Below are 21,837 nucleotides of genomic sequence, written 5' to 3' on the forward strand. Positions count from 1 at the left end.
AGAATGGCTTCCCAGTTCCACAAGCACTATACGGCAGCCGCAGGGCTTCCAGAAAGGATTTGCGGCAGATACGATTACGCAACCACACAAACAAATACGAAACACGCCATTTCATTAGCATCGAGCATGTATCATATTGTATTCTGAGCACTTCCACTAAACTGATAACCGAATGCGTGAATAATCAATTGATTGATTTAATTACGAGCCAAACCCAATACGTTATTAAAATAACAGAGGAATGACGATCATTGCTATTACCCACATATTATCATATTATTATGAGTGAGATTTTATTTTTTTAAATTTTTTAAAAGAAAGACAAACATTCCCGGGTCACGGATAACCCAACAATGTTTGAAAATCTCCTACTACCACCACAGAAAGCCGAAAATGTTGCTTGTGTTGTGATGGAGGACTTAGCCAGCCGAGGAATCGAACACGCGACGCTCGGGTGAGACCCAAGCGCTATGCCCACTCAACCACTGACCGATCACCGATCATACTCATATACTATTGAGTAATAGTATATGAGTAAATAATAGTATACAACAGAGAGGGATATACTCATATACTATTAGTTTCTACACCAAAGAAGGAATATATACTCATAAACTATTAGTTTTATACCAAATAAAGAATATACTTATATACTATTAGTTTCTAAACCAAAGAAGGAATATACTATTAGTTTCTACACTAAAAAAATATTATTTTTTAGATCATGACAAAATCCGAGTCATTTTCTGAATAACATTGCGCCATTAGCAACACTGAGTCGTAATAGAATGATTGAAAAATTATTATATTTTAGAATTTTTTAAATTAGTTAACATTTATGTTAGTTAGCATGCCTTGCTAATTATAAAGCAATCGATTCACTGCAGTACCTACGACCGTATTATGGACATCGATTATTTATAACGGGCAGATGAAAATCTTAATTGACTGACGATCTATGAAGCCTTTGAAGTGTCTAAAGTACAAGCAAAAACACCGTTAACTTAACCAATAAATACCGATTTATTCTAATTTGTCGATTAGGCGGCAATCGACGGGTTTTTATCAACTTGGCAGAATCAGATAAAGAAAAACTTCATAGATAGATTTAATGTTAACGCAATATTGTTGAAACGAGCTGTTTGCACCTCGGAAAATGTTTTAATTAAGAAAACAATAATAATTAGCAGGAAAAAACGGTAACCGAGCAACTAAGGACAGTGGCAATTCAACACACTCTTGAAAAAGTGATATAAAATCATGAAAAATGATTAAAAAAGTGATTTGTGATTAGGTTTATAGGCACTTTTTAATCAATTTTAATGACTAATATGACTTATCAAAAATATGTTGAATTTCCACTGTTCTGAGTTGCCATGGAAACGGAGAAAACATGCGAAGGTAAACATCGGTTTAAAACTGTAAAATCTCCTTTAGTTGAAAAGGGTTGAGCTTTTTTATAAATCACGAATAGGAATAGAAAAGAGTTGTGAAAAATGTGCTCCGTCTGAAAGTAGAGTTAAAATAAATTGCAAGTTTAAAGAGTCAGCCAGGATGCCAGGAATTGTGAGAGTGGACCTCGAGTACTCGAGACGGGAAGTAATGTCTGTTGAGTTGCAGAGCGGAGTACTGATTGCCAATAGAAGAGGCAGCGCCGCACTCTCTCCTCTCTTTCTACATAACGTTATTACTCCAATGTAAACAGGATGTTGTTCAAGGGAAATAATCCGCTTTTAGATTGCTGCAGGGAAAACACGTCAAACACGCGAATGCGAGCAGTGTGCGGAAAGCACGAAGAGTTTTTACTTTCACGCGGGAAATACCGTGTTTTATGAGACACAAGAGTTTCATTGCTGGCAGCTAGTGGGACTGCGGCATCCCAATCAGGGAATTACGGGATGCGTAAAACAGAATCAGGATAAGGGGATGAACTCTGCCCACGTGAAAAGAGGAATGTTGCGACATCTGACTATTTAGAAAAAAAAATAATTACCAAAGGTTTTGTTTTAATGTGAAACCGCACAAGGGTCTCAACTGCTCCCAACCGTCTAGAGCCAGTAAGACTATGGCATCCCCAATTGGGTATGTTGTGAGGCTCAAGGTAGTGAGAAGGGGAAGGAGATGGGGAAGAGAAAGGTGGGGAAGTACCTGGCTATTCAGATCTGGTCACCAAACACGGCTAAAGCTATTTCAAGACATGTTTCAATTCTGAATGGTGGACACCAGGGCGATACTGAGAGTATAATGCACTCTGCAGTGCCGCAAATATACCATATATTATTTTAAATAAATAAATTAAATTTACTTGCGCACGGCGGGACTTGAACCCGCGACTTCCAGCTAGCTAGTCGAGACTTACCCCTCGGCCGCGGTGCCGTTATTCTATCAATTCTACACAGAATGACTGAATGGTGTCTTCTTACCAGAAGATACAGCAAGTATTGCATTCTGTGATAAGAACAAACATTTTAATCATTATTTATAAATAAAATGAAATAGTGAAAATAATACGAAAAAATATGTACAAACATTTGCGATACAAACTTTGTTACGATGTTTTTAAGAGGAAATCATGTATGATGCTAAAATGATATAATGCCATTATTTGCGCATGAAATAGTCGAAAGACTAATAATTCAAGTTGTTTATATTATTGATTAGAAGCATAAAATCTTTTGATGAAAAATGTACAAATTTATCGTACCTAACAAGATCAGAAGCCGTCAGACAATTTCTCGATTGACAGACGGTGAAAGATTTTGAAGAATATTGCTGTCCACAGTGCCCAGTATAAATTGTGGTGAAATTCTCTTTGACAAGCGCAGTTTGGCCGCGCTCGAGCACATTAATCAAAGGAATTTCACAAGTCGCTTGATCTTTTCATGTTTTAATGCGAAGTCGCGCCGCTCTATGTTTCCCAGAATCCAATAAAGGAATAATAAAAATGTATCAATGAGGAAAAGGCTTTCAGTCCGTGCTTCAACAAACACGACACCAAAAAATAATTGCTTATTCACACGACACGTTAGTTTCATTTTGTGGTAAATATTTTCACGGATATTTAAAAAAAAAAAAATTAAACAATTATTGACGGCCTCCGTGGTCGAGGGGTAAGGCTCTCGACTAGCAAGCTTTAGGTTGCGGGTTAAAATCCCGGCGTGTGCAAGAAAATTTTATCTGATTAATTTGTGTTATTTCACAAATTACTCATTTGCGGCACATTCCAGAGTGCAAGATACTCTCAGTATCGTTTTGGTAAAACACCACCATTCATAATAATTGAAACGTTGCTTGAAATGGCTTTGGCCGTGTTTGGTGACCAGTATCAGAAAAGCCCTGTACTTCGCCATCTTCCTCTTCCCCATCTCTACCTCTACCCTCAGCCTCACAACACAATTGGGGATGCCATAGTCTAACTGGCTCTAGACGGTTGGGAAAGAGGAATGACATATACGAGTATTATTATAACCAACTGCTGCCTGCAAAATATCAGGGGAAAACTGTTTTGAATGAAATGAGATTTTGAAATATGCTGCGTGGGATCTACTTTACTCTTTCCAGCCTCTTTTACGAGACAATTGGCTGCATGATTTTAAATACCTACCAAGAATAATACGAACTCACCTTCGCAGGAAACATCACGGTAGAACATGCGTTTTACAAATCATTATAAAATGAATACACATCAGGGTTTAATTTCGAATGTTAAATTTGAGTAGCTGTTATTTTGAATGTCGACTATGCTTAGCTCCCTTGGCGATTTCCCCGTTTTCAATCTCATTGATTTTGAAAACACAGTCTGCGAAGAAGTTTGATAATAAATTAGCAGTTCGTGTATCGGTTTGAATTTGATTTAAAACAATTATGTTTTGAAATATTGAAAATGTTTAAAAATAAATAGGTATACCTATTGAATCTATTGCAAACACCCTGCATATTCACTAGCGCCAGAATAAGCCGAGCGTCTTTAGACGGTGGAAACATTTTGAAGTATACATTTCCATTGGAAGCTTTAGGCAAACCTCTAGTCTATTTCCCCTGCAAACATATTTACAAATAAAATAAGATCATTTCCAAGCGTCGTGATCACTGTCGTTTTTGAGCTTTCGAATCAAATAAATAATAATTAACGAGAAATAAATAAATAATTACGGAAATATTGTTTTATAAATAACCTTGTAAGACGGGGACTAAGGAATAGCATCGTAGGAAACGGAGACATTTCCATTAAAAGCTCTCGTCTATTTACACAGTAAATACCTATATCTTAAATAAAGGAAGATCCTTCCCAGGTATCGAGATCACAATACGTATTTCAGATTCCAAATCAAACAAAGTAGAATACATACCCACTCCTATAACAACAAAAATATCCTCGACATGTTGTTTTGTAAGACCTACAAAAGTAGCAATGTCAAACAATACAAAGGACGAAATATTCAAAATGGGGAGATACAAAAATTATACACAGCTTTTTCTGGGATAACACTACAATTTTCAGCTAGCAACATCAACATTCAAACATCGGGTAAAATGGGGTGGTAAAGATAGTAGTTTGAAAAATAATTACAAAGAACAGTTTTTATAATGATAAGAATACAACATTACTCCAAAAAAAAATTACAAATATATTACTATTACTACGTAAAAAAAGCGAAGGCGAATACGTGCCCTAGGGGGACCAAATAATAATGAAAATACACTGAAAAGTACAGGACACAAATAAATCACTAATCGATGAGGGGAAGAAAAATGTGCCCACTTAATAGGAAAACCGCTTCCCTCGTTTCATTAGAGAAACGGCCCACACAATCTGGGGGTCGTAGCAAAAAAACCCCAGGAAACTTCAGAGGTAAAAGGTGGGGGTGTTGATTTTCGATGACCTGAGATTACTCACCTTTGGGTTCGCGGGATGCTGTATATAATATTTGATACTTCATAAAGTGTACAAAATATTACGTAAGTTATTATAATATAATACAGACAGTTAAGTGACTAAACAGTAACCGACCACGGCTTTTACCTTTCACAATGTAGGTGGGTACGGCTGCCATGGAAAATTTTTCGATGGATTGCTCGATTGCATTTTGACTCGTCGAGCACATTTTTCGACATTTTTTGGTCGAGCGTTCCCCCAATACCAGACATTTCAATAAATGTCAAAATAAAACCTTTAAATGCATAAGTCACAGAAAATGTGTTAGTACATATTGAATACGTTTTTGATTTAAAATCCTTTAAAGCTTAAATCTGAATTTTTACCGTATTGGTTATCACGACTCCGCTGTTAGTGCGGTCAACTGCAAAAAAACTTGGAGGTCACGTTGTTAGTTCAACGGAATTCGTTCAATTAACTTACCGGAGGTAAATTAACGCATATAAATGATTTAGCTGTAAAATACTATAACAACGGCTAAATTATTGTGCCTATGAATCATTTTATTTAGTATTAGCTCAGTTCGGTGTACCATAAAAATACTAATACAACTTACAGGAATAAACGACCGAGGCATATTCCTGTCGATTAGTTAGATGTGTCCTTTGTCCGCATGTCTCGTTTGTACTGTCACTGTAGTGCCCTCAATATCAGCTTGCTGAACCTATTATTCCGAAGAGGCTGGGACAGTTATTGAGGGAATCGAAGGTCGCAGCCGACAGCAATAAGGTGATCCGGAGGAATTTATGGAACGCGACGTGCCCTGTTTGGTGGCAATTCAGTTTCGTGAAGAATATGTCTGAGAATTTGCAGATTAGGCGTCTTATAATACGTCTAAAGTACCTATAGAGCTTCGGGAAAATTTTGGTATGCCATTGCAAATTTCAACGTGGGTTCAGAACAATACAATTCAACCGCATTTCTTGACAATTATTTAAGATAGGTACATTTACATTGAATGTGTTTAATTTTAATTTCGTACGTACCAAATCAATGCAAAGTTAAAGATAAACCATATTAGATACTAAAGTAATACTACCAATAAATCATATGTATTAGAAAAAAAATCATAAGAAAACAGGTTATAAGCACCACCGGGATTTAAACTCCGGAGCTTCTTCTATTCAGTCATCTGTTTTAACTACTGAGCTATCTCGAGATGTAGTCATGTCTATTTTAATTCAAGAGTGATTAAATCACTAACTCGCCGTTAAGTTAGGTTATGTCGGAGAAAACGTTCATGGAGTTACCTACTTGCCCGATTTATTCAAATTTAAAAAAATTTTTTAAATATGTTACAGAAAAACGCAAAAGGAAAAAGGTTATTGGTCGCGCCAAAAATTATATAAAAATATCATCATGGAGCGGTGTTCGATTTAAAAAAAGCTTGCTTTAAAAACATTTAAAATTTTAAATAAATCAGTTTTTTAGGTGAATTGAAACGGAATGCCGAAAAGATTAAAGGAATCTTGGCAGATCATTATATTTATTAAGTCATGTAGATGACAAGTCTTAGAAAAAAATATCAAAAGACGTTTACCAATCTGATGTCTTATAAAATTTATCATAACTTAACGTTGATCATTTAGTATACATAGTTTATTCCGGTAGTATGACCATCACAGTTTTAATTAATCATCAGCCTTTGATATATGAGCCGTAAATCACTTTTCACTTCCAGGCGCGTACGTGCTACATTAGTATTTCAGGAGGTGCCTGCAACTAATAGGAACACGGGAAGACGGTGTGAATACTGGAATACAACAATTTGTGGAGATTTTTGTTACGTCGTATCTATGGTAGCAGTTGTTTAAGCGATAAACTGAATTAATGGAGGATGGAAACATTCACACAAATGAACGTTAAACAGACAATGCAGTTTTGAAGAGCCAGTACATCTCGTGTGGTGGGGGTAGAAACCTAGGAGTGTGTCGGGGAGGGGTCGCGCCGTTTTCAGTCGTTACCATGGTTTGGTCCGGACAACCAACAACAAAATTGCCGTTTTTCGTCACCACTCAGCGGGCCTTCCGGCTGACTTCTTGAGACTTCTTCCTGTGGGGCTACTATCTGAAGGAAAATGTTTTTAGACATAGGCCACACACCTTGAAAGAACTTAAGGGTCGAATTCTGGAGGAAATCGCCGCTATACCCGTCGAGATGTGCCTAAAACTTCAGAAAGCCTTCACCAATGTATCGCTGCTGGGGGCGATCATATTTCTGATGTCGTCTTCAGGACTTGATGCATAAAACGGCATGATATAGCAAATAAAATAAAATAAACTCTATTTCTATAAGTTGGGTCTTTTTTTAATAGTCCTTCAAAACTGTGCTGTTCGTTTTTGCACTGTCTGTTTTGCCGAGCCTGTAATACCCAAAACTATCTTCCAAAAACGACCTCATTACACGATAATAAAATATACGATAACCTACAGCAAACTATCAAAAACATAAATGATCAGTTGATAACATCAAATTCAAAACTTCATTATAAATATTATTGAAAGCGTTAATAATTCAAGAAGGAATTCAATTTTAATGATTTAATTAAAAAAATAATAAAAACTTTTCCATATTTCATTATTAACCCTTACAGATTTCCGGCATTCACGGCTACTTAACACGGCTGCTAAAAATAAATCAACATCCTTGCTTATGACTGATATGAATTCGACAGTGACAGGCTGAAATCGGTGCAGTGTAATAATATATTAAGGAAAAAAGTTGGCTTATTATATTTCTTTTAAATAAATCATCATTGAACACATTTTATTTAAATGTCACCGTACTTGAAAAGCGTAAAGGTACTTAGGAATAACAAACACGACTTTAACAAAGGCATTCGAAAGACTAACAAAGATTTAATTCAATTCCTCGTAAATAACTCGTGCTACTTTTGGTCAACAAGACTTTAGGTGCCTTGCGACAAGAATTTTTAACATTTTTCCAGATAGCATAGCAAAAAAAGCGATTCACAAAAAAAATTTCAAACATAATGTAAAAATTTCGATCAAAAGTAATGTTCGGGCTTTTACCGGTCGAAATGATAATAATCGAAATTCTAAGTTATGTTATTATAAGTACATAGTCGTAGGTACTTCTCCAACCCAGGCTAGCCTAGTGAGGCGGGTTATGAGAAAATCTCAAATTATAACTATGCATATCTTATCTTTACATATTACCTTATTATTTTCTATTGTTTATTTCATTTCATTTATAAACCACTGTACTATTTTCTGTATTTCTTATTCTATGAATTTAACCTATTTAACTTGTGTAAGTAAATAATAATAATAATAATGGATGAATAAGCTGCTTATTCGGTGGTCATAGTTCCTAATGCGAGGGTGTAACGTGCATTATTTAAGTTGCGTACAAAAGTTTGCGCGTTACATAGCCCCACATTACCGTAAGGATAGGTTTTTACGGGAGGAAATTGCCAACAGCCTCCATTTCGTCTTCTTTATCCACCTTTTATGGACCACTAAGAAGACTTTTGACAGTCAGGAACAAGGAGCCGGCGTTGTACTTTGGATTTTATGATTAAGCTCAGGTAATATTTTATCAACTATTTCTAAGGAGCTTTCACTGAAAGGATCAAATCTCGACATTATTATCCGCTAGTTTGATGAAATAATTACACTATAATGTGGTATTTATACAAACAATACCGTTGAAAATGTGTGGAAACTTTTAAGATTACTTTGGTGATTATGATTATCGTACTAAATGTGTGTAATTTTCATTAATAATTAATTATTAACGATCTAAATCGTCACATTCGGAAACGGTTCCAACTGGCAACAACGTCATCATTCACGCCAAAACTGGTAAGGCTATCACCAAAGTCGCCCGGCGTGACGTCAACGCCGCCGAATTCACGAATAAAAACCAACATTACGTTTTGGCGGCGAATCGAAAATGGCACATTTTAAATCTTTATATAAAACCTATTCGTAATTTTTTTCTAACTAACTAACCATCACGCCGTTTTCCCGCAGGGGTAGGCAGATAGGCCGGACCGCCAAACAACTCGGTCTTAGCACACATTCCTTGCATCATTCAGATTCATACATCGTCTCATACATACTCTTCTATTATTCTGACTCTTGACATGGCCCGACTCAAGTATCTGATTCACTTGGTCGTGCCATGTCTTCCTCGGGCGTCCTCGACTTCTGCTACCATTCACATTTGAGAGTAAAAAAAACAGTGAAAATACACTTTTGTGTTTTTTTTACATTCAACATACATAATTATCTACTTGTCAAGAATGTATGGTAGTTACCGATCAATGTGATAATTCGAATCCCTATGCGGTATGCACATTGCACACTTGTATGCCAAAATATACCCAACTGAGTTAGTGGACTTTAAAATTAAAAGTAATAATCTGAAATTAAAAGTAATAAAATTTAGGTATATTGTTAATTTAATTACACTGTTGTCTCGTTTTTAAAGCTCTGCATTCTGAAATTCAGCAGAAATCAACAGAAAATTACGTCCAAAGGAACTGAAGTTTATTGTAGTATCCACATAGTAGGTATCAAGGTAAGTCAAAACACGTGATTTTTTTTACTTATGGCAGGCAGTCTAGTTGCGGGAGTACGAATTAAAACCAGGAGTGGATGGAGGTGTCATAACACAAAATACATATACCCATACTTTTTAGGAGCATTAAAAAGAAAATTTTGGTTTTTGCATGGATGAACGCGTTTTGTACCCACATTTTACTTAGCACAAATAGTAGGTATTAATTGCCTAATTACACAAAACCAACATTGATATCGATTAACTGAAAACATAGATTTTTTAGTTTTTGAATACGTGATGTTTTCGATTGGCCTAGTTAATTTAGTCTAACAGACTAACATCAGCATAATATCTATGTGGAAACTTTTCCACTGCTAAACTGTTCAGAACACCGAGTAATTGGCGATGGTTTCACATGATCCATTCCGCGCTCAACTGAAGCCATATAACAAAATGCCTCCCCATACACGCTAAGTAATCCCCCGAGATTAGCATGTCTACAATGGCCGCGAACCATTCATTTAAACTTGTAAGATCCATTAAATTACCACCGAAACCTGAACCACAACCCTAAAAGTGCCAGTCGGACCTTCCAGGGAAAAGGACTAAAGTAGAACTCAGATTCAAAGAAGAAGATAGCAAACACAAGAGTATATAACTGTGTTGATGTAGAAAAGTGCAGGGTATTTAAACGTCCTAACTTGGCAATCTTTGGTTTCAAATGCCAGAATTGACTCTGTGGTAAAGTTTTCCCCCTCGGAAGTCTGCGTCCCGGATATCCCGGCAGAGTGTAATTCCAAAAAGCGGAAGGCTAACCGCCAAGGGAAAGCGGTCTCGCATACAATAAATAACACCCAAATCCAAAGAAAATCCCCGAATCACGGAACAACCCATATTAGCTCACAGAGAAAAATGGCTTACTTTGAGAACTAGCGCGGCTTCAGAACCCTTTGACTAAAAACATAATGCTATCGCAAAGTGATAAACATACCCGATTGAAAATAGCTAGTAAGTTTTGAACATTTTGTCCATCAAATGCTTGAAAACAACCATAAAAGTGAAGAAAAAACGAATTATAATATCTTTAACCGAACTACTTTTTTTTGGGATAACTTAAAAAGTAAAAGCTCAAATTTAATTTTTGAAGACAATATTAGCGATTCTTAAACGAAAACATGAAACAGAAAAATCAGGAAAGTCCTAGATAAGACCTATCTTTTTCTGATTTATCTGTTTCAAACTTTCGTTGAAGAATCGCCAATAATCAAACTACTTTTATTCATCCAATTTCCTACAGCTTAAATCCTTGCATTTCATGTTAACAGCGTATCAAAAACGTCTTTTGCCTATTGGTGCGTGAAGCCTATTCTCGAAAATTCTACGTTTAGATATTTTAATAGTTGGATATTTTGTTTGGGTTTGCTATGAAAAGTTTGTGTCAACCTACAAGTATCTATTAAATAATATGATATTAATGAATACACCAGCAGTGTGCAATGTTAATGACTAGCAGAAGTGCAAGAAGCACCTTGGTAATATTTGATTTAGCAACCCAGCTCTTTGCTATAATAACACATAACACCCCTCGGAAACAGTTTCGGTAGCGTAACAAGTTTCAGACAACCTTTCACCGTGTAAACGAAGCAATATCTCTTCTGGCGTACATTAGGGCTCGATTTAAGATCTTCGAGGATGCAGAGCGACGACGAAATTACATACAAATAATACACCACTATAACACGCCCTCTTATTTTAACTTATTTTTTCTTCAATTAATTATTACAATTAATACTGTCATCTTAATTTAGTGATATTTTACGCATAACAAAAAAGCAAACTTATTTAGAAAATCTACCCGGAGGAACGTTAAACAACCTAATATATTAATATTAGTCATTCACCTAGTGCCGTTTTGTGAAAAAAATTACTTCAACAGTTACATATAACGATTTACTAACACACGGAGAAGAATGGGTATTGCTTATCTATTAAGAATCTCTCTTTAAATTATTCGTAATCCGGTTAAAAGTGGGATTAAAGACCCTTAAGGAATGGAGTGATAGGTTTCCTGATAAACTTTTATTATATTATAAAATACGAATATATTATCAGTATCACGATTTCGGAACCCGTATTCATAAAAATTCTAATATTTCTACCATTTGTCAACCAAATGCAGGTGCATGAACACGTGTTCCGATATATTAGGAATTTACTAAAAGTTTATCAAGAAACGGTCTGCAATCCCTTTTTAACTGGATTACCTATAATTTGAAGAGATTCTTTCGCAGAAATGATTGAAAATAACTAGTGGTAGTGGTAAAAAAAAAAAAAAAAAGATTCTGTAAACCTTTAAGAGATTAACAAACAAAATTATAACTGTTCTTCTTCAATCGCAACCAGGAATAAAAGCGTAACGGGACTACGGCGGTTGAAAGTCGTAGAGAATACGAAGTGGGGGCGAGTATACACAGCGACTAATTCAATTATAAACGTTGGAAAGTATTTATTCCTCACTTATAACTCGGAAGACAGCGCGATTCAATAATTCAGGGCCTAATAGCACATGATAACATTAGAAGCACCCGGACGTATAATGGACGACGGCTGTATGTTTAAATATTAAACATTAATTGCAGCAACAGACAATAACCTAGTTTTATAGAGTGATGGTTATGATCGCTTGGCTTTATTAATAGTCAGTCTTTATTAATCGGGTATCTTCTTTTAAACAAGACAGTAAAACAAAAAAAAAAATAGATATTTATTTTCTTTTGACTTTCCACGTGTTTTGTGGACGCAATTAAATACGATTGTTGCGGGTGTGAAAAAGGGAATGATTGACACTATATTTTCATAAGATTTGTTTTTATTTATATTAAAAAAAATACTATATAGTCTTGTTCGAAGATTTTACAAAAATCGCCCCCAAAATCTTTGCGGAATGTATGAGCGGTGCATATTCACAATGAAAAAAAAAACACTTTCCTTGCATATGAAAGTGTTTTTCTAGGTAGATACATATAATTACGATACTCGACCACCATAACACGGGCATGTGCCTCGCATGGTGGTCGAAAAATCCTCAATACATGTGTGGGACTACTTTATTTCCCCCCACATGTGGCAATACTATCGCGAATTAATCCGCTGCTATACGTAAGCGAGCATGAGAAGAGGAATCTTCATTCCTGTTTTAGCGTTCGATTCAACCGCCAGTACTACCACTCTTTCTGCCACCGTCACCGCGTTCTGTATAAATTATAATATTCGTCCTCACGAATAAACTAAATCAATTGTGCAGACACTCGTTTCAATCTCCCATATCCTGAACACAATTTACGGTTTGGGCAGGCCGTAAATAACAGCTCTATATAAAACACGCAGCTACACATGTAACAAACAATTCAATGAATAAAGAAACTTTAAAAAAAAATTCGAGAGCCTTCAACAAATAAAAGTTGTCAATAACCCACAAAAAGGAGAGAAAAATCTAGAACATTCTCAAAAGAAAGACATCCAATAAAGCAAGGACAATTCGATATTTATGGAAATAGTAATACAAATTGTCGGGACACTCACTTGCTGAATCCCTTGTAGACAGTCGCATAGGAACCTTCTCCGAGCTGCTCCAGTTTGATGTAGGCCTCCGACTTTCCGAATGGAGAATCTCCCTGGAAAAAAAAAACAAGAGCGGGTAAGTAATCAGATTCAAGATATTCCATCAATAATTCAACGCGGGGAAAATTCGGCCGGGAGCGGGAACAATTTAGTATTGTTTTAAACTAGGCGTTCGGCTGCTGGAACTGTGCACTGTGCATTCTATCCAAGGCAAGCGGCCAACTCTGAAAGGGAAAATTCGAATCATATTCAAAAATAAGTAGGTACCCACGTTATTTCATTATTCCCTTACGGAAGAACAAAGGTAAACGTTGATAGATTAGTACACATTATTCACTAGACACAGGGACGGATAATGAATAATATTCAATAAAATTTATTAGTTTTATTACCCGACTGAAAGGAGTTTGAAAAGCACACGTATCTCAATACTACTCCTTGTGTTCTTTAAAATTACAATTAAACAGTCAACCTATTTAATTCGTCTCAGCAGATTTCTTATCTCACATAACTTGACAGATAAATCTGTTAATATTTCATAATGCCAGACCTCACCGTTTTTGCTGCTTCAGAAATACCTTTTAGTAACGAATGCGTATAGTTGGGTTATACTAAAGAACACATATTTTATTAGGCATAATATGTAATATAATATGACGTTAATGCTTCAATTTCATGACGTAGCAGTGGCATCGTGTTAGCATTATTTCAATGCAGCAAAATATATTTTCCACTCCCAATACTCTTTATAATTATTATACATAAACAAAATAATATCATTGAAATTTTGAACGAGGAAAATAAATGTTTTATACACACGTTTACGTTCAGAAATTTCAGAAAATCTCATACATCGTCAGTTCCTTTGATCTACTGAGACCTTTCAATATCCGAAATATGATTTAATAAGCATTTGAATTGAAAGAATCTGCCCATCATCAAATATTCCAGAATCCAAACAAATCCTCGGGAATCTGTCCTTCATCGATGACAATAAAGAGATGTTTCTGAAGCCTTGATTGAAATGTCATAAGCGGTGAGAATAATAATTTTGAGACGGTAATTTCATATTTTTTGAACCGCATAAAAATATACCAAAATAAATATTGCGCAGATTGAGAACAACGTTGAACAAAATAAATTTCTTGTTCTAAATCGAAAAGGTGGAATTTAGTCTTACTTTCAATTACATACATTTAATTGCTAAGGGTTGTTCTGTGGTGCGAGAGTGCTTTTTAACTTTGATGGTGAAACTTCAGAGACCAGTTGAGTATTTCCAGTTTTTGGAAATAAGGCTTTTCGGACCGTACAAATACAGGGGCTTTTAACAGGTTGGAAACTAGAACAATTCAAATAATACCAGTTATAAATTTATTTTTAACCGTAATTATATAGTAAGGCCAGGTACATTACAGCGACGTTCGTTGGGCTGAATAAATAATACGTTGATGGGATCTATGAATCACGCGAGATTAAGTTCACAGATGTGTGTAATATACACGCGATCTATATCAAAACCACAACCTTAAGCTGACCAACCCAAAGGAATAGAATAACGGAACGATACACTGGCGAGTCAAAGTATTATTGTTCGAGTGGAAGCAACAACGTATGTGAAATGAACAGAAAACCAATTCTGTAAACCAAGACCAATTTATGAAGAAAATATAACTTTCCCCACTTAGAAATTATAAGAAAAAAGGTAAACGGAAGAACAAAACTTCCTTTGAAGATTGTATTGCTTAAATGTTTTATATTGTCATTTCCGTTAAGTAATTGAGCCTTAACAAACATTTAAATAAATTTATAATGAGTTTCGTGAAAGCGGCTTTGACATAAAATCTATAATTATTATTCTGGAGACCAAAAAGACAAGACGTACACAAGACAAGCTCAGGAGAATACCGAACTTATTATAGCCTTGTTCGAAAAATAAACACCTGTTTCGGAGATATATTTACGTAATAATCTGGATCATCAACCCCAGAATATTGAGATGTTTATCCGATCAAAGAGAGGTAAAAATTGTGAAACGTTTTCCACATTTATTTACGTAACGGATAACAGTAAGGGTCAGTTGTTTCACAGAAATTGAACGATAAATTGATCAAATATCAAAGCTCTCAACCGTCTGGAGCCAGTGAGTCTATGAAAATTGGGGTAGATGGGGAAGAGGAAGGTGGCGGAGTACCTGGCTATTCAGATCTGGTCACCAAACATGACTGAAGCCATTTAAAGCAACGTTTCAATTCTTAATGGTAGTCTTCAAACACAAAACTACTTTTAACAATATCCAAACTGCTCGTGATACTAGAACCAAAGGACATAATTTCTTACAAATCCCTTTCGCTAAAACAACTTTTGGCCAGAGAAATTTTAGATATTTTGCAACAAGGCTATATAATGCTCTCCCACTAGCCATTAGACTGAACGATTTTAAAAAAATATATAAAACAGACATCAAGTCTTGGATCATCAGCCAAGACAGATCCAAGATCAAAAATTTTATAAAAATCCCTTCATAAGTATGTACTCCAACTAGATGCTGATTAACAAATTTATCATTTATTATTATTTTTTATCTTTTTCACAATGTCATTTAATGTAATGAAATATTTTATGTACCAAAAAATATGTAAACATTAATTTATGTATCAAATACGTCTGTCTCGACACAGGTTTATCCTAGCGAGACAGACATCGAAAAAAAAAACCTGTAAAAAAACTTTATATTGATAATAAAAAATAAATAAATAAAAAGTCTTACACCAGAGCGATACTGAGAGTGTCCTTCATTATGGAACTTGTCGGAAGTAGACTACACATTATTTTAAATGAATAAATTGTGAAATAACACAAATCCATCAAATAAAATTTACATGTGTTTGTCGGGATTTGAACGCGCGACCTTCGAATTGCTAGTCGAGAGACTTACCTCAACCACGGAGGCCGTGGTCGAGGGTTAAGGCTATTTAATATAACTGTAATTCTTGAAATATATTAGGTAAGTTCGTAGAGTTTAAAAAATATATATATATTTTAAGAACAAAATACATAATTATGTTCTAAACTAAAAAATACTACATAATATTCTCCTGCGTTGTACGATTGACTTGTTCAGTAATAATTTATTGTTCATTCTCTCTCGTTCTCGTTAATTTGCCAGAATAAATTCGGTGGTTTGGATATTGGATGTAAAGAAGTCGTTAAGTGCAGCGTCATCAGTAGATTCCTCTTAAATTGTCGGAAAGAGAAAGGAGAATATGGAGCAAGATCAAGAGAACAGGATGTAAACAATAGTGATGCAACAGTGGTTTAGAACATAATTATATATTTTGTTCTAAACCACTGTTGCATCACTATTGTTTAGATCAGTAGATTCCTCTTAAATTGTCGGAAAGAGAAAGGAGAATATGGAGCAAGATCAAGAGAACAGGATGTAAACAATAGTGATGCAACAGTGGTTTAGAAACGAATAACTTTAGACCACTCTGTATTTGCTCATTTTAGAGAAGTGAAGTTTCCACTTAAAATTCATGTTACATACAGACAAAACATAAATAAACAGAAAACATAAAAACATCTTAATGAAAATAACTGAGATATCTCAGATATCCTACACACCTTAGTGAAAATAACTGAGATATCTCAGATATCCTACACACCTTAGTGAAAATAACTGAGATATCTTAGATATCTCACACACAGCACCCGGGGAGGTTACGCAATTAACAATTTGATTTAGGACGGGTTGTTTCGGAGTATTTGAACAATTCATCAAATTTCAACGTTCATTTCTGGGATCTGTGAAAGTCCAATTCAAGTTCTGTTATTATATCATTATAGGCTAGTTGCTTGACAGAACTGAAATAAAAACAGAACTTGAAAAAATCTTTCACAGAACTTGAAAATGAACGTTGAAATTTGATGAATTGTTCAAATACTCCGAAACAACCCGTCCTTTAAATCTTCTCCAATATGAATTTGGTAAACTGAACTAAGAAAAAATGGAAAATACCGGCTTCCGAAAATATATTATTGTATTTCGAGCGTGTCCTTCTGTAAAATGTAGTGTGTAGTCAGTTTTTTAGTGTGGGATGTGCAATAATTTTTTTAGTCGTGTGTTTCGAACTGGACAGTGGAAATGAACATTTTCCAGAAGGTAGTCTAAGTCAACGGCGTTGTGGATAATTTTGAATAAAAATTTTTGGTCGGATATATCTCTTCTATCTTTTAATGTTGATAGTTTGTGGAGTGCTAGTGAGTCTTTTTGAATTCATTCTAACCTTTCAATATTAACTTTTTATTGGGGATTCCATATTACTGATCCAAATTCTAATATTGAGCGAACGAAAAAAGAGACACATGGTATTTTTATTACATGAGGTGATCTGAATGGTTTCGTCAATCTTATGATGAATCCTAGAATTTTGTAGGTCCTGTCACAGATGAAATGTATATGTGATCGGAAAGACAATCCTGGGTCCATTATTATACCTAAGTCCCTGACTTCACTACAATATATAGTATAATTTTATAATTTCAACACGAGTAGTTGGAGGTTTGCAATGAATACTAATCTCCTAGGCCTAGAGAGGGTAGAGTGCGGCGGAGATCTCGCGTGTCATGGAGGGGATTAGGAGGGAATTGGCGCCAGCGCACAGTGGATCGATTAGAACATACTAGCTAGACAAAATTATGTTTAAGTTTTTTTTATTCATAAAAGAGTGTCACCAACCAAAAAATATACTTATTTTTTTCAGCTATATATTAGGTCACACGTAGTACAATATGTCAATAATGTGACCCAAAACATACGAACACTACATAGACAATATTATATAATATACATTTAAGTTTGCAGCTTTAAAAATACGCATTAAGGGTCAATTCCTTTAAATCATGCTTAGCTTAAGCTTAGGCTTCCCTGAAATTCATGCCAATTTTCGAGAAACATTTTAAAAATTTTGTCTAACTAATAATTTTAAACACTATGTACATATTGTACATAGCTATACGTAATCCTAAACAAAATATGAATCCATAATTAATTAGAATAAACGTAATAGAGCGGTACACGGAGAAAAATGAGTACGGCTTTATTATCAAGATACTGTTAAAAATGTGACTGCGTGAACATTATCCTAATAAAATATTAGTCATTCAGAATATATCTGTTCACGAAGGTGGCCTTGTCCGAATAAATATAATGGACGAGATGCGAACATATTATTATTTTTAAGAACACGTGTTCCGACATACGCGTAACATATTCGTGCTTTACTGATAGTTTGTTATGAAATTTGTCAAATCATTCATTATTGGCCTCCAGTCCCGTTTTTAACAGGAAAACGAATAATCGCCAATAAACAGGGCATCTGAAGAAGAAAGAGAAAGTAAACTGTTAATATATAAAAACCGATTTACATTACTCATGGTTGTGTAGAGTTTCTACAAAAAAATTCAACTTCTTCATTGATATATCTACTCCATTATTGTGTCTAGCTAGATTGTTTGAATCAATTATTCACTGTGCAGCGGGAAGCCTTACCGGCTCTAATTTCTAGGCCAGACAAGCACATACAAAAACACATAACAATACATAAAGCTAGTGGTACTCATACTTTTACCTGAACAATACAAACTAATAGTGTTATTATATTATATACTATTAAACCGGAAAACAAAAGTCCAGAAATCCAAACATTTACTATATTAAAGTCATTAAATTTAACTCAAATTTTTTCGAAGCAACCTGAAAACATTATCCACCAAATAATTTTAATTAGCAAGTTAAGTACCCTACGTTATAAATCTTTGTTAAAAAAAACCCTGAGAGAAAGCAGTACGCGTACGTAACGCCGACAAGTTTGCAATAGGGAAATCAAATGAATTAAGTAGTAACAGATCAGCTATCTTATTTATCACAACAAATACAGGATTGATCATTTCACACGAACTTATACAACAAGTAAACACAAATGAACGGTGTACAGTTTTGAATTTCCAAGTAACTTATCAAGAAAAGGGAAGGTTTCGGTGACAGAACAAAGTGATATGGATTGTCCTTGATACTACCATCAAAGTCAGTCAAATGCGAAATAAAGGTTAAATAAACAAAGATGCTTTCGGGTTTATTTTGGTGTTTACAGTGATGACAATACGTGAGTTTAGAAATTTAAGAAAATGTCTTTACCCTCTTTAATGAAGTACTCGTAAATCAAGATGTAAGAGGCAGGAGGTAATGCTCGTAAATAACAGCGCACAAGTCATTTGTAATTTCATACTCATACTTTTTTTAAACCTAATATAATTATATAAATACTATCTGTGTACAAAAATTTTGATTTCCCAACATTGAGCTTTTTTTAAACCTACTATAATTATATAAATACTACCTACGTACAAAAAAATTGATTTCCCAACATTGAGCTTTTTTAAATCTACTATTACTATATAAATACTACCTACGTACTAAAATTTAGATTTCCCAACATTGAGCTTTTTTTAAAACCTACAATAGGTATAAAAATACTAACTATGTACTAAAATTTTGATTTTCCAATATTGAGCTTTTTTAAACCTACTATAACTATACAAATACTACATATGTACTAAAATTTTGATTTCCCAACATTGAGCTTTTTTTAAACCTACTGCAACTAAATAAATACTACCTGTGAAATATTAGATTTCTCAACATTGAGCTTTTTTTAAACTTACTATAACTATACAAATACTACATATGTACTAAAATTTTGATTTCCCAACATTGAGCTTTTTTAAACCTACTACAACTATATAAATACTACCTGTGAACTATTAGATTTCTCAACATTGAGCTTTTTTTAAACCTACTATAACTATACAAATACTACATATGTACTAAAATTTTGATTTCCCAACATTGAGCTTTTTTTAAACCTGCTACAACTATATAAATACTACCTGTGAACTATTAGATTTCTCAACATTGAGCTTTTTTAACCTACATTAACTATATAAATACTACATATGTACTAAAATTTTGATTTCCCAACATTGAGCTTTTTTTAAACCTACTATAACTGAGACATTGAGACATAACCCTCGAAAATATGCAAGGCTTTAGCTTCCTTTATATTTAAAATGAGTTAATTGAACATTTTAAAACCATTTTAATAAATACCATGTTGTATTCCCGATAAATTTGTTTTCGGCGTCTTAAAACTTCTCGTGGGGTAGAGCCATGAACAGCAATATTAATACTTTTTAACATATACTCGGTTTATCAAAATGTTTGTTACTGTTCAACCGTGTGAGAAGAAACAGTTATTCTAGAACTATTTTAAGAGATTTGAGAGAAGTTTTTAACCATTGTAACATTCACAAAGTTGAATTTTGGTTTCAAAATATCAAATGAACGATTTTAATAGTAAAATAACACACACCCCTTTAGCCTTTAGATACTACAAAAATTTACATTAACACACTTACATACAACAAAGCACTGTTTACACGAACAAAAATATCATTACAACTTAACTCATTACATAACAATAACAGTAAATAGTGTGATAGTATACAATAAACAATAACCGATCACAATTACGATGCGTGACGCACTTAAATGATACAATTTAACTTAAAACAATCTAATGAGTGAGTAGATACTAGCCAAACGTCACTGCATTTATAGCAAATAGTTAGGTACTCACCAAAATTCAGCATGTATTATTTTATTTATTATTTATTTTAAGGTTATATGGAATTATATTTTTCTTCTCAATGTGCCTTTTTATCTGTTAGATTTATATAATTTTCCTTGTTTTCTGTAAGCAATGGGAAAATAGTATAATCGGGACCGCTGTACAGGTTTTAGTATATTTTTTAGGTACACATGGAATAAGTGCCCGTTATAAGATAAAACCGGGTTCCGTCATTAATAATAGGTGGAAGAAAATTAAGGTGTTTTATAATCAATAAAAATTCAAAATACAATAAAGAGGTTTAGAATTTTTAACTATGACAGGATTAAACAACAACAAAAACTTGGCGTGATCGAGGCATATCATGAAGTCAGTTCTCAACCAGGAAAAGCGAACTAACAAAATCAAACAATTAGTTTTAGGGAGTTTTAAACGCGACAATGTGAGTGAGAGGATATCTCGCAAGGGTCCATCCATTGCTCAAGTAGGAGACATTATCAGTGACGGGAGTCTCGCAGAGGCTGCGCGAGGGGAGGACTGGTTACAGGCTACCAGCTACATCCATCTTTCATACAACGCGCTTATTCTGCCTGCCAACCAACCCCCAACCCTCAACCTTCAACCCCCGGAGCGCAGAGGGGCGGGTGATGAATGGCGTCAGTCGCCGTTACACATATCGGAAAATGTGAACACGGACGTGATTGATAAATATCGATATCTTCACAACTGAAAGAGTACATTACTGAAGCATGATTGAACCCGCTAGATTAGTGTTGAAAGGAGCCGGACTAAACGGAAAGTGGGTTTCGTTGGGGAACAAGATTTTTTGTTTATCAATGATATATTTACCGGTTCCATGATAACTCAACACAGTGACAATTCAACACACTTTTAAAAAGTGATATAAAGTCATTAGAAACGATGAAAAAAAAATAACCAAAATAACCTAACATACATAACCCAGTTAATAAAGTTTTTGTTTCATCACTTTCCATGACTTTATATAACTTTTTAAAGATGATGATCAGTGATGAATTATCATTGTGACGATTTATCCGGTTA

At 34.5% G+C, this 21,837-nt stretch overlaps 1 protein-coding gene across 1 annotated transcript in view; it reads right to left on the reverse strand.

The window, feature by feature from the left end:
* Nucleotides 1–21,837, reverse strand: part of Eip63E (cyclin dependent kinase Eip63E) — a 272,783-nt gene that overhangs the window by 14,422 nt on the left and 236,524 nt on the right. Inside the window, exon 5 of the mRNA XM_089633184.1 lies at nt 13,049–13,140. Coding sequence (XP_089489310.1) covers nt 13,049–13,140 — 92 coding nt within the window. The remainder of the gene's footprint in view (nt 1–13,048; nt 13,141–21,837) is intronic.

The sequence above is a fragment of the Hesperophylax consimilis genome, chromosome 7, assembly GCF_061612785.1.
Source record: "Hesperophylax consimilis isolate HC1 chromosome 7, BYU_Hcon_1.0, whole genome shotgun sequence".
Classification (NCBI taxonomy): Eukaryota; Metazoa; Arthropoda; class Insecta; order Trichoptera; family Limnephilidae; genus Hesperophylax; species Hesperophylax consimilis.